Source organism: Nipponia nippon, unplaced genomic scaffold (genome assembly GCF_047370975.1).
Source record: "Nipponia nippon isolate SJK-2023a ecotype South Korea unplaced genomic scaffold, ASM4737097v1 scaffold_2, whole genome shotgun sequence".
NCBI lineage: Eukaryota > Metazoa > Chordata > Aves > Pelecaniformes > Threskiornithidae > Nipponia > Nipponia nippon.
This window is the reverse complement of record NW_028262336.1, coordinates 41,090,097-41,110,274: the sequence shown is the minus strand read 5'-3', so window position 1 is coordinate 41,110,274 and position 20,178 is coordinate 41,090,097. Positions and strand designations below refer to the sequence as shown.

General features: G+C 35.2%; 1 protein-coding gene across 8 annotated transcripts in view; it reads right to left on the bottom strand.

Moving 5' to 3' along the window:
• DMD (dystrophin) overlaps positions 1-20,178 on the bottom strand; it is a 1,304,666-nt gene that overhangs the window by 379,780 nt on the left and 904,708 nt on the right. For all 8 annotated transcript variants that reach the window (XM_087759563.1, XM_087759562.1, XM_087759568.1 and 5 more), the window contains one exon: positions 17,884-18,048. In XM_087759563.1, coding sequence (XP_087615689.1) covers positions 17,884-18,048 — 165 coding nt within the window. The remainder of the gene's footprint in view (positions 1-17,883; positions 18,049-20,178) is intronic.

Below are 20,178 nucleotides of genomic sequence, written 5' to 3'. Positions count from 1 at the left end.
CTGGGTGATGAATATGCTAATTAAACTTTTCACACATATGGCAAATTAAAATACATCATCATTGGAAACTGCTCTTTCTCAAACATATATAAACAACAAGAATCAAACAGAGGCCACCTTTTTTCCATGACGTACCATCTATGAATTTTCAGTGGTGTTAAAATGGTGCATCCAAACTGATGAAATCCTACCGCTGAATAAGCCACATTGGCTTCTGCATTTCCAACATGTCAGTTCAACCTGCTGAACAAATTTACAGGCTGAAAAAGTGGCAGGGACTTGTCTACAGCCCCATCTGGACCATGAAAGTCTGTTGATACAGCTCAGAACTTAGAAAATTCATACTCCTTAGCTGAAACCAATATATTGACTAAACCTCTGGTGTGTATGCCAATGGAAGAGAAAGTTTGATGGCTTGGCATATGTTATTTCAAGAGATGGTAACTATTCTAGCAGACGCAGACAAGCTGTTTGACATATGCTGCACATATACTAGGAGGCCCAGATATAAAAGTATCTGCAGCATTTCAGACTGTGTATTGGTCTATATTAAGAATCACAAGCACTGATTCACCTTCTGTGGTAAAGCTGGTAAAACTTTTGGGATCTATTTCCCAATGAGATTAAGTCCATGGGACATTTTCTGCAGGGACAGTAGGAGAAGCTCAGTGTGATTAAACCTGTGTCTTCATGGTGAAGTGCAATACAAAAATGGAAACTTAATTACAACCTTCAAATAAAAAAAAATATAACTTTGAAATTAATATAGTGAGTTGTTTTAAAAGTCATGAGATCTTTTTATCAAGATGGTACATTAAATGAAGATTAAAGAAGAGAATTTTTTCACAGGAAAACATAAGCAGTAAGCAATTTCCCTTCACTTTACTGATCGAGACAAGGCAGTGATATTTAACAAGCAAATATACTAAATCTAAAATCTAAAATAATTTGGAGGCTTTTAATTTCAGAAAGACTTTTTCAAAATAATCAGACATAAATCCCCATATATATTTGACTTGATAACAGAATATTACATTTCATTATGTTTTTCTTGTCTTTTAGATGAGGGAGAGTGTAACTTGTAACCAGAATTCTCTGAGGTGGATTTTCTTATTCATGCACACAAGAAGCTCCAGCAAGGTTTATTGAAATATTCACGTCTATCTTTGAGGTTATTATTCCCAGATATTTTAGGTAAAAAGCTATAAATAAATGGTGAGGTTCCAAGTGCCTCATTTTTTCCTCACAAGTAAAGAAAGGGAAGTGGATAGAAAACGTGAATATATTCCCATCTTCAAGAATTCTGGTTCTTAATAAGTGACCTCATTTTTTCTTTTGACTCAGCTCTGCACATTCCCATTCATGGAGCAGACTAACAAGCTAAAGCACCACAAAGAAGAATGGTCAGAGGAGACTTAATTAAAATACATTAAAGTTTAGCTACACCACAGCGAGCATCAGAACTTGATGGTAGGTCAGACAGTCAATGACATACTTGGTATTCACTTTAGATATTTATACAATATTATTAGAATACATCCAAGACATACTATTAACAGTTTTGTGGCCATATTGAGGTGAGACTTAATCCATCAGGGGAAAAATGCAGTCGCCAGTATTTAAACTTCCTGAATAAAGACTTTAATCAATCTTGATAAAATTCAAGGACACACAAGCTTGCACCTCTGTTCTTTTCTGTATAACAGTTAAAAAGGTTTGAAAGCTTCCTGAATATTTTACTTATCTCTGTATAGAAAGAAAATGCTCTGTGAACATCTAAGTTACAGAATTTAACTTCACCTTCCTGTCTTAGGGTTTTATGAAAGAAAAAAAAAAAAAAAAAAGCAAGTGATTCAATTTAAAGACCATTCCATTAGTGGCCTAGGTAGAAGCTTAGTGTAAAACTGTTTTATCGCTAAAAATATTCTGTAACTAGCAGACAACCAATTTTATGCACCTGCCTCTAAAAATGCCGTTTTAATGAGTAAATAAAATAACTATTCTTTCCCCCATTACGTTAGATCACTGCTCTTTTATATGTGTGAAACCCAAAGTACGATCCCAAGGCAGTGTTAGAAGCTGTCTTAATGGGGAAAAGAATATTGTGAGATTCATCCAGCTTTTTAAAGTGTGCAAAAGACGGTCATCTGATTTTAATGAGACTGGAAAATTGATATAACTATAGCTCTTGACCTATGTGAACTATTTTTGAGATACTCTAGAGGAGAAACAAGTATTTCACAGAAAAGAGCACTTCCTTCACGAAGGACCTCTTCCTTCTAAAAGTGCAACAATTCAATTTTAGAGTTCATAACTAATTTCTAAACCTATGAGTGCAGCCTTTGTGCAGTTTGTAAAATATGCACACCGTGTCTAGTAAGACCTGGTGGTGTTTTTCATCATTCCACTCCCTTCAATATCTCTTATTCCTGGTACTGGAAAAGGGAAGGAAAGAGAAGAAAAAGAAAAAGGAAATCCTCCACAATGAAGTGGAACTAAGAAGGTTCCAAAATTTAAGCCATGCAAACAAAGTGCCTGAAACAGCAATCCCTACCACTTTGCAGAGTGAAAGGACGTTTTTTTTCCAAAGCACATTTTCCTGTTGGCTATCAGAAATTTGTGAACTTCCTCTGTACATCTAGAGGAGATGAAATACAGCATTTTTCCCCCCCCCCCCACAAATCAGTATCTATCCATTGCAGCTGTCTGCCCTGAAAAGGAAATTTCCTGGAGGTACTGAAGATAGATGAAATTATTAGCTGTAAAGACATGACCTGCAGATATGGCATATGAAAAGATTTTGGCTGTGGTGGTCATATACCAACAAAGCACAGTTAATCATCCAGCTGGATTGTGAAAAGGCCCAGTAAGAAGAATCTTTGAGACTGGATATGATTTAGAATATTTTATTTTGAGGCTGGACAGGACACAGGATGAAACAGCTGTTCCTATTCCACCTAGACTGCAGATCCTGTCTTAGTTCCAGTACATAAAATAAAAGAGATAATAACAAACCCAGGAGAACTGATACAGAAGAAGGAAATTTGGCACAAAAACATAATGAGAAATTCTTGCGAGAAAATAAGGGAAGTCCCAATAATTTTACAAGTTCTCTCTTAGATATGTGCTCTTTTAGATGCTGAAGTATAGCAGCTTAATAGGCAGGAAAGTTACTTAGATTGGCACAGTAGCAGATATGGACTACTACCATAAGTATCTTAACTGGCAAGTGAAATTTGGTGATAATTATAAAAGTATTGAGTCATAAAAATTGTTCATTTCTTCTTGTAAACAGGAAAGAAAGAAATTAGAATTTCTTCTCTCTCATTGCACAAATAATGACAGTTCTATTCAATAAATGGAATTAAAAATCATTTAACTTGGGAGGGAGGCATTTATTTATTTATTTTACCATCTAATTCTTGATTGCTTATTCTTCTCTCTCTTAGGTCAGGGCTTATATGCAAATTTTCCTCCTCTTTTTGAGTTTAGTACATAAAAAAAATATTTTCAGAGGAGTTTCTGGCTACAAAAGGTAATTAGGAAAAAGTCAAAATCAACATCTATTACTGTTCTAACATGGGTTTGTTGATTGTAACATGTTTTCAGATATGCCCATCTTCTGGTATTAGTCTTTAATACATCATTTAAAAGGCATATTGATGAGGATATATTTCTGCAGTTTGTCTTCCAGTAGTTACAGTGGCATATATTACTGGAAGAAATGGTAAAGACTGCTCAAGTATGTTACTTCAGCAGCAGTAGCAGGGGTAGATTTCAGTCAATGGAATTTACATTCTTATAGTTTGGAAAATATGCAGTTTGCTCATTTCCAATTCCTTGGTTTGCAACTGCAAATAGCTAAGTTACACTCTGGGTGGTGACAGGTGTTTTTTTTTTTTAATTTCCACAAGCAAGCATGTTATCAGAAGTTTATCTTTTTAACATCTCACCCATTCATTTCACTTAATGAAGAAAAACCTAATTACAAAGTAAGGAATGAAAGGAACTGGTAAGCAAATGCTACTCCATAGTGCCCAGCATTAAAGAAAAGCCACAGCACAGATTTACATGGATATACTGGGTATGGCTAGGATGAAGTTAATTTTCTTCACAACAGCCCATATGGTGCTATGTTTTACATTTATGATGAAAACAGTGTTGATAACACAGAGATGTTTTAGCTGTTGCTGAGCAGGGCTTACACAGCATCAAGGCCTTTTCTGTATCTCACGCTGTCCCAACAGTGAGTAGGCTGTGGGTGCACAAGAAGTTAGGAGGGGACACATCTGGGACAGCTGACCCCAACTGACCAAAGGAATATTCCAGACCATATGACCTCGTGCTTGGCAATAAAAGCTGTGGGGAAGAAGGAGGAAGGGTGGGACATTCGGAGTGATGGTGCTTGTCTTCCCAAGTAACTGTTACACGTGATGGAGCCCTCCTTTCCTGGAGATGCCTGAACACTGCCTGCCGGTGGGAAGTAGTGAATGAATGCCTTGTTTTGCTTTGCTTGTGCGCGCAGCTTTTGCTTCACCTATTAAACTGTCTTTATCTCAACCCACGAGTTTCTCACTTTTGCCCCTCTGATTCTCTCTCCCATCCCACAACAGCGAAAATGAGTGAGCAGCTGCGTGGGGCTGAGCTGCCTACCAGGGTTAACCCACAATGATGGTTTAGAAACAATTCCCACCAGCCAATAATCATCTTTCACTGCAGAATTTGTCATATCTGACAGGCTGACTCTCTTTAAAAGAGTATCTCACAAGAGCTAAGCTTTACGGCACTATGCCCAATAACACAAAGCTACATTTACTTGGAAATTCAGCACAAAATCTGCAACAGGATTGAGTGTTTTCCACATTATCACTAACTTTAGTGTGAGAAGGAACTAAGATTCTTTTAGGTATATGTTTTTATTTTTACTCAAAAAAATCAATCAAAAATAAATCCATTTTTACTCAAATGCCAATCAAATTAATATCAATCAAAACAAACTTATTCAAATATCCATCAGGTATCAAAACTTCATATAGTTACCAATGTACAAAAAAAACCTGAGATGATATACATTCCCTGCCCCTAATATTTACTACATAGCAATCAATTCAAAGCAAATTAAGCCAAAGCTAATAGGACCTAGGGCAGATATAAGTGGTCATTTGTATGGGCTCTTCTTCGCATTCCAGTACTTTAAATTGTATGTGATCAGTATAGAAAAATATGTAATCTTACAGAAGAGGAGTTACTATTTAATAAATAACATGCTATTATCAAGAAGAATGTCCAAGAGCCTTCAAGAATTGTGTTTTGAAGAGAAAAGTTTTCTGTTGAGAGAAGAGCATATGAAAGAAAACATAAAGGGTGAGAATGTTAGAAAACTCTAATTTCTGATTAGAAGAGGAAATATCCTATCTCTGAAAACCTAACTACACTGAAGCAAGCTATAGTTTTGGTATTGACTTCACTAGAGCCTTGGTAAACTACTCTGTCATTTCTGTCAGTTTCCTCCTAGATTTATTTGCTCGTTTGTATTAACCACACTCTGGGAATCTGAACAGTACCTGAGCTGTTTTTCATAATACAAGGAGGAAGCCAAAAGACAAAGCTGAGGTACAACCTCACTAACTTCCAAGCAACTCACCCACACTTCTAAAAAGCTTATGCTTTCAAGAACAAAATCACATCTTGATTTACTAGTCATCCATTATTTCCTAGAAAAATACTACCACACATCAAATACTTGATCATCTTTCAAAAGTCTTTCCTCTCCTGAGACACTGGGACACAGATATGTTTTGCAATCCATCCTAGAGGCTGCAAAGTCTGTTATAGATTAAACAATTTACAAGGATTACTCATTGGGAAAGATTTGCCACATTTTCACAATCCATTTGCAGTTAATATTGTTTAATATTCTTGCAATTGGAATAGATTTTTTTAGAAGAGGTTTGGATACAGACTGTTTAAAATCTAAATGCTCAAAGCTCACAAAGAAAACATTGAGCAGGTTGCTCCTCAAAGTCCCATAAAAAGATTTCTGGAAAGAACAATAACTGATTTATGCACAGAATATCAAGCTCTAGGTTCTATGAGTTGATTAAATTGACATTTACTACAGATCTTAATAATGCATTGAAAATAGGAAAATAATCAAACAATATTTCATGGTCAGAAGTTTTCATAGTTCAATGTTTTGCCAAATCAGACACAGATGTCAGAATACAGTGAGACAAATCTCTGGGGTGCATATTCCTCATGTGCTTAGGAGGATGAACTATATTACTTCTTATTGCATATAAAAACTACTTATTTTAAAGCATGTGAGCAAAATGAAAAGGTAAAAGAATAAATACAGAGTTAAAATCTGACTTTTCTGGCCTAGCTTGTCAAGCAGAAACTGACAAATGAAGGTTGATGAAAGGAAAAATACAGCAATGTCCAGTCGGCACTTTCAGTCTCTCGTGGGCGCGAATTTTCTTTTATTTGTCTACAATTAAGTTTGCTACTCCTCAGCCATGCTCTTCTCTTAGGTTCTAACTAGACGTTGTCAACTATATAATGAAGCAATTGACAAGAGTTGACAGCTTTCCTGTTGTCATTCAAAGCTTATCAAGTACAAAATCCAAATACAAGTTATTTTTAAGAATAAAGAGTTACTTAATTTTTTTAAGGATGGCCTATTTTTATCTGTCAAAAATGAACACAATACGCTATTTTAAGTATATGGCAAGTGACCACCATGGACAGGAAACAAGTATAAATACTACACCCAGAGACAGTTCAAAGCTTCTTTAGCAGTATAGGCAAAAATCAAGTTTTTGTAAACTTTGGAAAAGAGGACTCAAGTATAGAGGAGTACAGGAAGCATGAGTGATGACCCAGAAGGTAAGGAGGGAGTAAAAGGAAAAGACTGGGAAACCGAGTAAGCAGGGAGAAAGGACCAGTAAGACTGCAAGAGGATTTAAAGGCAAGGTGGCTGGAAAGAATAAAATGTTTTCTAATATTTCCTGGAGAAGAAGATTTGGAACAGTCAGCAGAATTTCAGTGAGCTAGAAGTGGAAACAGGAATTCCTGCATTTTGTCAACTCATTCTCTATCCGGACGGTTATTTCTCCATCCATTTCTCAAAACGCAGTGAGTCGCATTTCTGTTCATCCCCCCCGTGCCCTCATCATCTATAGTCACCTACCTCTGTCACAATCCCCCTGGAAAACTGTCTTCCAGGGGAAATGGCAGTACTAAGACAAAGACCTGGAGGAATTTGCAGGAAGTGCAGCTTTAACCTCCTCCTATGGCCAGAGGATGTACGCTGACTCCTAAGGCTTTTAGGAGGTAGGAGGCGCAGAGGAGCAGGCACTACTACCTGCCTCCTCTCCCCTATGTCCTCTCCCATCTTGTTCCTTCCATCCTGCGCATCCTGAGCTCTCCCGAAGAGGTAAGGAGCACCATCAGAAGACATTTATAGAACATGTAGGATAGGGTTGTCTGTTCAGGTTGGAATAGAGCACCTCTAGTTCCTCCTTTAACAGCAGGAGAACTGGAGTCAAACTCAGCATCCCAGGCCATCTGATCCCAAAGAGTAAATCATTGCAATGGCCAAGAATTTGTGGAAGTAAAGTATCACATGCAAATAAACCTTTCGTAAATTTATACAGTGGTAATACGCATATTATTAAAATAAAATCCAGAAATGCAAAAGGAAAAAAAAAACAACTAAGCACTGTTAGCTCAATGTATCCATTTATTACACCGTGCAGCATGTTCAACCAGGAAAATGCAGAGGAATATGGAATGAGGTTGGGTGAATAACTGTATTTTCATTTACTAATAGGTATTTTTCTATGCACCTTTTACATTTGCTGTAATTTAAAAAAAAAAAAAAGAAAAAGAAAGGAAAGAAGGAGAGAAAAGAAGGAGAGAAAAGAAGGAGAAAAAAGAAGGAGAAAAAAGAAGGAGAAAAAAGAAGGAGAAAAAAGAAGGAGAAAAAAGAAGGAGAAAAAAGAAGGAGAAAAAAGAAGGAGAAAAAAGAAGAAAGGAAGAGGAGAAAAAATGCTGGTTGATGTACACTTTGACCCAAACAGTTAATGGATTCTTTGACTACTTTAAGAAGATTAATTCTACAACCAAATACTAAGTGTAGATTTTGAGAATATAATAGATAATTCAGAAGGTGAAACAGCACTTAAAATGAAGAATTTAACAAAACCTTAGCCATGGAACTACAATCACAAGACCTTTATGCCTAACAGTGTTAGCCACAGTGCATAACACATCTCCCTGTTGAAAAATTCAAGGGCTGAAATTCAGACAAAGAGATACCATCAAAAAGGATTTTTATCAGACACTCACTGTCCATCTGGCCAGTTGCTGTCAAGGTCTTGCATATATAGCCAGTGAATCTGTAACCTTCCAGAGATCCACAGCAGGCCAAAGGCATTTGTCCTGAATCTCTCTACTATCTTTAGCTCCTCACCTCTGGTAAGGAGACTTTGTTTGCATAGGATTATGGAAAAAGATAATAAATCTCAGAATAATATATATATATATATATGCAATAAATGGAAAAATCAGAGAAATTTAAAAAGACAATGATTGAAAATGAAATGTCAGCCTTCTGCCCAACATTGAGTTCTACTTATACAAATGCTGGGTGTAACTCTGTATTAATTCCTTGGATGAACAGATAACTATTTTGAAATTATCTCTATTTGCTCTTCAGACAAACATTTAAATAAAAGGTTAAAATACTTTAGGTTCTTTGAGTTTGTTTTTCAAAATACTGCAAGTTATGCATTTTAGCATTTCCTTTTAAAAATTTACTTAAATTCAGTTCACATAATGAAACTCAGGAGAAATATTTTCAACCTAAAACTCACTTAGGAGAAGATAGCCTGGGAATTTTTTTAAAAATCCAGTATTCAAGCAGTTTTCATAGGAGACTGAGAAAAGAAATTTGGGATGCACAATGTTTTCCTAATATTTTTGTGCAATATGAGCTGATAACTTTAGCATTCTCCCACCAAAGTGCTTTTTGTTACACTAAAGTTACTGTACAGGCATCAGAGCTAACATGCACCTTATTAAATTATTTCCAAGATTACTTTGTTGGGTGTTTAAATACAGAAGTTACACATATGCATTTACTTACAATTTTCTTAACAAATGTTAATTTGTATTTTCAGGTTACTAGGCTGCAAACATATTGTCATTTTTAGGTTCCATTCATAAGCAACTGTTCCAGGCCATTTTTCCTTTATGCAATTTGCTTGTACATCTGTATGGGTTTCTGAACCGTTGCTCTAAGCTATACGTACTGGTGGTAATGATCTGGCACACCACAGCTAGAGATTTCACTCTGAGGTCACATATTGCAAAACCACACTCCAGTTACATAACTATAGGTACTTTAACGGTAGTTAAACAAGCAGAGCCCAGCAGTCACAACATATTATACTATTGCTTTTGACAATAGATTCAAAATGTTCCTACCAGTACTGGTTAGATTGTGTTATACACCAGATTTTTTTCTATTTCAAGGACTACTAGCAAGTGAATGCTTAGGAAAGAGACTGCTTATGTGGAATTTATGCATAAGAAAAAGAAACAAGGATTAAAAGAGAAAAATTCTTGTGATGAAATATATAGGCAGTAAAAAGAAATTTTACAAACCCATATAAAATTGATTTTTGCTTTTTCTTTTCTACATTTTACTGACATCAGTTTGGCACTACTCAGGCTCTGTTAAAACTGACACAATTTTGTAAATTATAATCTATAATGAGTTAGTGGTAATCTATACTGAATCAGTGGTATTTTCAGTTATGAACAAGGGTACTGAGTTAAATAAATAATATTTGAAAAGTATTTCAGTAGACTGATATTTGTTATATGCAGTACTAATTACTTGTTTACTCGGAGTCTGTTATGAATACAGGGTAGCTCATCATACATGAAGCATAAACAATGTAAACCTAACCTGGTACTACTTATTTTCTCTAAAGACAACTAGAAAACCCATAATTAAAATGGTCTTTGATTCTATGCCATAGAAAGAACTGCTTCTTTGTAAAATTATGATTATTTACTTATTTAAGTTCTGTAAAAATGGCATATTAACTTCACAATCTTAGCAATGCTATCTGATTAAAAAAAAAACCCCAAGTACCACAATACTTATTAAGTTCAGAAAGTTTACTCCAGTTTTTCTCTCATTCTTTGTTTTCTGGACTACCACTAGTCAAAACTCAGAATTAAAGGACATAAACTCTTGGCAAGATTTGAATATTTTCCAGGGATTGTTTTATCCACTAAAAAGTCACTGTTCAATTTATTCTGTAGCATTTCTCCTTTTTCAAAATTTTGTGTTTGAAGTAGGGATGCACTAAATAAAATTCCACTGTCTCAGAAACTTAGAATGTTTTCTATGGATGAACATTTACTTGAAAATGTCATTAACTGATCATTGCTATTAGTAATAAAAGCTATCAAAAGTACTAGCTACTGCTTTTCTTGGTTAACTAAGGTGGATTTCTTTGGACTGCACTTTTGGAGAGCAAAGGGAAAAAAAAAGAATCGGCATGTTTTATTATGCTAATTGAGCAGGACTGAAGAAATCTGTAAACTTCAATTTTTCAGAAGACTTACAATGCTTAACTTTATAAAAATACTGACCCACTGATTTCAAACACTAAACACCAGAACAAATAATCTGTAGTAAAAGCTAAAAAATAGCAGCAACTAAAACCATATTAGCACTAGCCTATTTGTAAGTTTTTCTTATCTCTACCTTACTAGACAATATACTTTCTATTCTTTACCTGTAGGTTTCTAAAAATTATTTTAGATAATGATTTCTTGTTGACTGTGTCACAACACAATAAAACTTCCTTATTATGTGTGTATGCACACATGTACATATTGGACATAAATGGTTCTTTTTTTTGACTGTAAAAGAACCCTTTAACTCCCATCTAAAATATTTTTCTAAAGCCTTAGCACTCCACAAATGTTACATGGACTACATTTCAAAAGTGCAATCTGACTGTAACAGATTGCAGAATGTTAATTTTATCTTAGTCACAGTTGCAGTAGGTTGTGATAGGAAAGCTTTTACTTCTGGTCTATCTGACCCAGTCATTTTGGTTTTTATATATTTAAGAAAGGCCTATTATTCTAGTTCTGTTAGACTGAAACCTGACTTCTGAATCTAACAGTTCTTTGAAGCCTTCTGGGGTTCTTCCTGTAAGCAAAAGTTCTGGGAATATCTAATCAAAATTCTTGATGACTTGGAGTCCGATCATACATAGAATTGGGATTAAACAGGACTATGAGGAAATAAAATTGAGAGAAATCAAGAGAAAAAGTTGGTTAGGCTTTCTGAAAGTATTTTCTTAAGCTACCAAACAACTAGTGAAGCATCACTCATTATCCTCCCTTCCAGGATTCCCCTTATTCTTTTTCTTGCAGGTGAAGTAAACAAACAGTCAGTAGGAGGAAATAAAGGTCAGTACTTGCACAACTTCCTTTTGCCATAATTCTGGAGCTCCACAGATTGTTGATGCCGTAGGCAAAGTTGTTTCAAAGTGTCAAGTATAGGTCTATATCCACATGTTCAGAATAACATATCTCTAAAAGGTTTAAGTATATTAAATTTGGATGGCTGGATCAGAATAAATACATTTCAAAGTGCTCATATACGTCCTTAAATATTCCATTAAGGAGAGAATGCAGTAGTGACTATACCTTCCATTATAGTAACATTTGCCACCTACTTAGACTCTGATTAGCTGACTTAGCCAAAATAAGCTTGTGATTAAAGATAACCACATTATTATCAGGACCACAAAAATAATTGCTTTGACTACAACAATAATTGCTTTTTGAACTAATGGTAATTAGATACTCTATATTTGCTTTCTTGTCCGAATTAGAACAACAGTACTGATGGTTAACAAACAGAGTTTAGGGGAAAACTTGATTACTGTCTGTTAATGCAATACTGGAGCTCTCCCTAGTTTGGCAAACAAAGCAGTAACAGAAAGATGAAGCTAAACAAACTCGGCTGAGGAAAAATGTGCAGGTTTTTAACTCAACTGTTGAAGTAATTTACCAAAACATGTGGATGACTGTCTGTACCTGGAAATTAGAAATCAGTCTTGTTTGGTTTGTTTGTTTTTGAGAAAGATGTGCTGCAGTTCAAGCAGGAAATAATTCAGAAAATGGAAAGGACTACTTTATAGAACAGGTCTGACTGGATGATTAGAACAGTATCTTCTGACCTTATATCAAAGCAACTATACTAATTCTATGCACATCTCTGATAGACAACAAAGAGTTGTCTGTTAGTCAGCTGCGGGATTACCATATACCATGCAATAGCTGTAACTGTTTCTGTATAACAGGTCTTTCATATAAAATTTTAATATTCCAACAGTATATGAGGGCTTGTTTTAGGGGCTCTTGCTTATATTAATATTTATGACAAAAAGAATACCTGGCAGAATGTTCGTCAATGATGTCTAGGTTAAAGAGGAAAGTGGAGACTATCCTATTAGAAGTTTGTGCATGTCTGCACCTCAGTAACTGCTACACATCTTGCTCTGCTGTTAGTCTAGTATCTGCTGCTGTTAGACAGATATCCCCCTCCCCATACATTTCTAGCCCAAAGAACTGCCAAAGTACCATGGGAAATATATCTCAAAATACTATGAAACTGCCACAGACTTGAAAGAAGCCTGAGAGCACCCAACAAGCAAGGCAGAAGTGGAGCTAGTGCTGTTCTGATCAGGATCCAGACAGATCCGAAAAGGCTAAATAAAAACTTCCTTATGTCAAAATTCACTCACTGAGAGACAATATCTCATATCATCCATGTTACCCTGCAGGGCCTCAGCTTTGCACTGAGAGGCTATGGTTGCATTACCAGTGGAAAAGCAGCTATCACTTCCTAGGATTCAGGTTTACTTATGTGACTAAGGACTGTGGCAATATGACCAGCAAAACCATTAAATTCAAATGCTCAGGAGTTACAAAATGCATATCTTTAGCTGTGGATTTTTATTGACAAAGAAAGAATAAACTGCTAAGAAATATAAAGCATTCCAGAGATCATAGAACTACTAAATGCCCCAGCATGTTCCTTGGTCACCACAAGGTCCTGCTCCACTCGGGTGACCAAGGAACATGCTGGATTTGTCCCATCTCTTTGTCTGCATCTTCTCACCTCCTGTTTCTTAATTGCATTACAGTGAAGTAGAAAGGAGCCTGTTCCACTATTTACTTTTGTACTAAACTCAGGGTACAAGTCTAGGAAACAGCTGGTATTAAGTGTCTGGAAACAATATGATGCTATGTAATTATTCACCTGCAAATGCCTCTCTAATAAAGGGTTAATAAATGTGAGGGAACAGACAGAGAGCCTTTTCTTAAATAAGTGATTATATCATGTTGGGCAAGAACATGCTCTATGTCATCCTTTGCTAATGCAAGGACAACACACCACTTGGGATTTTGAAATCCAGGAGGCAGGTAGGCTGCAGAGCATTGGTGGGACACAATCACAATCAATGGTGGTACCAGTCTGGATTCAGCACTGCAATGATACGTACGAGGGCAGAGGCATAAGAGACCACTCTTCAGGAACTGAAAAACTGCTAAATGAAAGATTTTAGCATTATTAGTGGTCCTACTGCCCCAAGGGTGAGTGCTGTCATGTCCATAAACTCATGTTACATGGAAGCACGCATTCAGCACCCTGGGTTGAGATCATACAGATCCACAGAGCTATGATCTGAAAGCAGAAGGGAACGGCATGACTAACTCAAATGACACAGGAAATGAACAATGACAGTGACACTGAACTTCTCCCTTTCATTTAACTAGTTTGCATCCTTCCCTGAATTTTTACATGATGATAGGAGTAATGAACTACACAGGGAGAGGGAATGTGCTCAAGCTCTGCAGCATGACGGCCCACACCATTAAACCGGGAGCGTTGCTTCCGGCACAGGCCAAACCGCACTGTCTGAGACAGTGCCCAGGCACTGTCAGGGGTTAGCGTGAGCCACAGATGCAGCAACAGACAGTCTGGATACAACTATCTTCTTTGGGGGGTAAGAGTGTTGCTGCAAGAACGCAAGCTGTGCTGCATCAGTTGACCTCTAGGCCAAGAAATCATCCTGGCCACTTTTTATTTACTGATGTAGATGTAATCTTAAGAGCGATAGGAGGAATTTTAATCTTGCTGCCTGTCACCAAGCCCAATTATGTATTTGGGTCTTAAAAGTCATAATGTACTGTGAAGCTCTTTGTAACAATATGTAATAATTTCTCCTTTGGTTGCACCTTTGCTGCTCTCATAGAATTGCTTTTGTGCCACCATTAAAGGCTAACACTGCTGGTGCTTTTATTTCATCTTTCTTCTAGGTAAGTGTAAATTAAGGGACTTCTAACCTATTTTTAATAGTTGATTTTTGCCCAAGTGGGAAAAATGTATGAGCTTTTAAATAAGGATTAATTCACAGAAACTTATCAGTATGATTGTACAAGTGAAATTCACAGATATTCTTCTTTATGTATTTATTATGCATGTATTATATAGTTCAATATTATTTAAAAGGTTAAATCAGATTATCTGATAAGGACATGCACTTAATATATCTCTTGATTTATGGAGAAAACTGTGATGTTAGTTATCAGATCACAGCTGCATGCCAAAAGTAAAGGTTACTACAGTTTTGAGAGAAATAAATCACTGTATTTTAGAGAATTTTGTAAGAATAATTCTAATTAGTCTTTTAGATGACTTTGATTAGTGTATCAAGTTTTAATTTCAGCTACCACACATTTTTGTAACTGAAATTTGCTACAGGTAAGTAAAACTGCAAGGAACTTGCTTTAAAACAGGCATAATATTTTAATATAAGATTGCTAACTCATTAAAGACACCCTATGCATTCATTTAAAACAAACACATATTCCCATCCTCTTTCTCTCCTACCTGTCCCACCCCGCCTGTTCTTCTCATCACTGATTTCCACCTGCTTCTGAGGACAGAAAATTTCTAACACTCAATATTTTGTGGCTTTTAGAAGTGAATATCCTTATAGTACTTAAAAACCTGTATCCAGATCTTTGCCACTCATGTTAGTTTTGGAACTCTTTTCCTAAATAAATAAGTAAAAAAACCAAAAGAAACAGGAGAGGACTTAATGGCTGAAGAGACAGGAGAAGAACATCACCTTGCAGGCTTAGTAATAGTATGAAGGACATAATGACAGAAATTTCATAAAAGACAATGTCCCAATTGAAATTAAAATTTGTAAGCCATTATGTCAAATCCTATAAGAAAAATAGTCTGGTTTTCCTGAGGACTTACATGAGCCTAGTGTATTTCACTCAAGTGCTATATTCGCAGGTTTGATTGTCAGTTTTAAACCTCTTCTTCGTACCTCCCAGGTTTTACAATATCCAAAAAGACTATTTGTAAAATTTCTCATCCTGTCTCTTTTCTAAGAATATTAACAATAACCTTTTGGTTCTACTAGGTGATCATCAGAGTCATGCTTGTTTCTGAAAAAAAGGAGTTATTAAATCCTATAGAAGATACTTCAATGTTCTCTGGATATTGGTGAAGGAATTAAAATGGTGGCAGAACAAATGCTGAATATTTATACAGTACTTGGGAACACTAGAGCAAAAGACACTGTTGAATACATCCCTTCCATAGGTAATCATGCAGATGTCCTTACTTGTTTAAAGGCAGCATTAGCTATACAGGATAGTAATTTAAAAATACGTATAAACATAATCATGTCAACAATGATTCGAGAGCATGTGTATGCATATGCTTGACCCAATGTAGGATAGCATGTTAGCATGGGTCTGAAACATACGTTTGAAATGGAGTATAAAATTGAATATTGTCACAAATAGGCTGCTTTCCTGAATTATATCTACTCATTTTTGCTGTGTGTTTTGTCATGATTAACAGCCTCAAAACTCTTATTATGCTTATTCTTAACATTAAAAAGTTTATAAGAATCCCATTTACCTTCAGAGATATTTAATACAGAGTCTTTAATGTAAGAGATTTTCTCCTCAAAGAAAATTACAGTCCTGGTAAACTATCAGGTTTAACATCTTAAAATGTTGACTATGTCTTTTAAAGGCAATCCAGAGAGATAACATGCAGATAAAAGCTAGCACACTTCATATGCTTACAGCCCTCACAATAGTATAAACAACTATCTGTTTCATCTACAATCAAAATTGGTCAAGCTTCAAATCTAAGTGATCTAAATTTATCCCTGAAAGAAATACGGTAGGGTCTTTCACAGAGAGAAAGTTTATTTGCCTTTCTTTGGAGCTCTTCATTGTTCCCCCATCTCTCTAGACATATATGATTTCATGCCACCACTTCAGGGCCACAGATTTTTTTTTAAATTTTTCTATTCTTTCAACAGTTTTTCAGAAATATTCCTGTCACATCACCATAAGAGGACTGAAAGAGCCAAGCAGAACACTTCTTTCACAAGCAATATGAAAAGGAGTACTCTTATAATTTGAAGCAGTTTAACCCTGCTTTTATTTTTATATAAACTTTAATGGTGAGATCATTCCAGAAATAAAGGAAACAGAATGGAAAAATATAAGAAAAAATGGATTAATCCTCTAAAAATTTTTGTTAAAATACAGGAAATAAAGATAGATAATTCTCTTGAAAGAAAAATTCCATCACTCATTCAGTGTATATACAGACATTTGCAAAGAGCTATACTAATTTTATCTTTTAAAAGGGGAACGAATGCCATTGCTGAACTCATTCTGTCAATTACAGGACTGCAACAGGACTTGAGATTCACTGTTTTATATAATGTGATTGTATGACACAAAAAGTGTTTTGGCATTAAAACAATTCCTTAAAAGAAACTAAGTTAAAGTGAATTTAATAAACATGCTCAGCAAAACCCACACATCTTCAGAAGCAGGTATTATTGCATGCAAGGTATTATTGCACGCAAGGCAAGAAAAGTTTTAAATGTTTACAGTCTTTTTTTTCATTGAAAATTGCATCTTCAAAATCATTACAAAACTCAGTGTCTTCAGTTTAATCTTTATCTAGGTGAACAAGATGCTCAGTTGCTATAAACCAAAGAAATTTCATGGATTTCAATAAACTATTGTACATTAAATTTTTCCTAATTTATGTGAAGATAAGCTCATATATGCATAGACAAAATGCAAGGCCAAGAAGTCTAAAGTATACACTCGGCAGGCCAGTTAATTCTAATCAGTATTTTTCATCCTTAATTTCTCTGGCTTCACCCAACCCATATACAGGCATTTTTTTAATCCCTAAATACATATCAAGGATCAGATTACAAATATTTTGCTCACAATTACTAGACAATCAGCTTTATTGGTTACTGGAATGTTACCTGTGCAGTTAGATATCTTTCCTTGCAATATGAGAATCATGATATGGCCCTAACTTTTCTGATTTTCATGTACTCATATTAACTCGAATGAAATAGCTTAAATGGTCCAACACCGATACTCTGAATTTTAGTTCAGTTTGTATTAAAATTTGATGTATCAGCTTTTGGGGTTATTGTGTGATGTATATGATATGGCAAAAATAATAGATTATATTTATATTTCACCTTGGAACCATTGGTTCTAAACTGCCCTATCACTAGAGACCATCTAATGGAAAAGAATAAAAGTTTTCCTTAATTCATAGAACTTTGAACTTCTGGAGACTATTGCTGACTTCTGTCTCAAAGCTATATTGTTAATACAAACTATACAGCTAATACTGCAACTGAATTTTTGACCACTAAATATCCTGATGCTTTTTTATAAGGGAAGAAAATTTACCTTAATATCAAAAGCTCCTGGCTGACCCACTTGGTTATAAAGCTCCAGCTGGTTCTTGACAGGCGTTACCCACAATATCACCTGATTTAGTTGGTGATCAAGTTCGCTGAAATCCTTTAGCAGAATCTCTATTTCTTTTTGTTTCTCTGGAAGATCTTTGGACACCTGAAAAAAATACCAGAAGCGAGTTTTTCAGTGAAAAAGAAGTAACATAAAGCAATTTAACACTACACACATATAAACTCATATAAAATGTTAAAATAAAAGTTATATACACTGGTAGGAAGAAGGGAAGGAAAAAGAGTAGACCCACCAATCAAATTATTGTGGTAGGTATCTTCCAAGTCAGTCAAAACACACTCTTTCCTTAAAAAAAACAAAACAAAACAAACCACCACCAAAACCGAAAACACACACACACAATTCCAAACCCAAAACAAAAAAAACAAACCGCAGCATCAGGCTCCTCATTTTTTTGGAAAAAAATTTGTTATCTCAGTATATGAAACTCTTTTAAAGGTAAATTTTTAATCAGGAAAAGCAATAGTGAAAATATGAAATTGATTGTTTGAATGATATCAAGCCTTTCTTAACCTCTTGAATCTAGATATTTATAAGCATGTATTTTCTTATAAGATGTTTAGAGTTGCCACTTGAGTCCAAATATACATGAGCAGATGCATACAGTGAAAAAAATAATGAAGAAATACATCATCAATACTGATCAGGCCACTTGGTTCTCTGATTTGCAGTCAGATTTTTAACTAAGCACATTATTCTCTGCCAACAATATTAGAAATTAAGAATCAGTGAATGGCATAGTTCAAATCCAACAGCACTCAAGCACTTGGAGTAAATATAGGAACAGGTTGGAAATAAATAAGCCAACACAAAGCTCCATGCTGTCCTCCCCAGATTGTTTTCTACAGCTAGAGAGGCGAGGTGTCACTATACTACACAATGCACAACATCTCAAATATATACTAGGGGAGAAACCATCTGTACTTTGAAAAAAAAAAAATTCACAACACCAAATATAGGGCCTGGGCAGAGATAAGAAACAATGGCAGCTAATTATTAAAATCAGCCAAGAAGTATGGTTAGTTTTCCATATCGAGAACAATGAGCTTTCCCAATGTTCATTGTTTTTAAGCATGTTTTTACTAAAGTGACCATCTTAAAAGTAGCAAAAAATGAGGTTTCTGATACACACAATGAAATATAAATTCCCAGTAAAGTTAAACAGCATTAATGGAAACATTGCTCTTATATTGCCTGGCTACAGAAGTATTACTGCTGTGTACTAACTTCTAATTCCTAATGATGGTATTTTTACAGAAGTTAATAAATCTAAACCCATCAGAGACATGAAAGCAATGCAGGTTACTAAAAAAAAATACCCACAAAACAAACACCAAACAAAACCAAACAACCACCACCTGAGAGAATGGGAAGAACACAACTGTCTCATGACATGTACATTTCTTTACAAATTTGGTTTGAAAATACTGATTTGTTGGTACTAAAATTACCCCTCTACATATACTATGCATATGATTTATTAGACTGTACTTTACTGATATTTGTAATTCAAGAAGTTGATTTGCCACATATTAAATTATGTCTATTGTTCACTATAGCCATCCCATAATATCCTATTTAATAAAAACTGAGCCATGAATCAAATTAATTTTTCTATCTTCCTAATCTTGTTAAATATAATAAAACCTCTGCTTTTCCAGAACGACCCGCAGATATGAAAGAAAACAATTAAAAATGCATTCATTTCCCTTATGTGTTAACTCAATACCTATGCAGACCTTGGCCTAATCTCACAGAAGATTAGTTTAACATTCAAAAGTTGTAAGAAAGATGAATCTCCAAAGTTTAGTAGCTTTAATATTAATGTAAACAAGTTCCACAGAAATACTACTGAAAGTAAATAGGTAGTCATAGGCAGATAAAAATCCAGGCTGACTTCAGAAGATCTGAGATTTAAATAAATCTGCTTCCAATCAACATTAATCAAGAATATTGGGTCTATCATAAGACAGAGGAAGAAAAATTTTTAGAGTTTCCAGGGTGGGGTGGGGAGGAAGTAACCAATTATATACTAAGGTATATTCAATCCAGAAAAACAGATGATGAAAGATTAGGTTTTGGTGACAGACTGTACTTCAACCTACTGTTTTCAAAAATAATCACACAAGAAAAGAAAGCAAAATAAATCCCACCTATAGTAAGAGATAAATCATGATATAACTAAATGCAGCCTCTTCTTACAAGTTGGCTCCT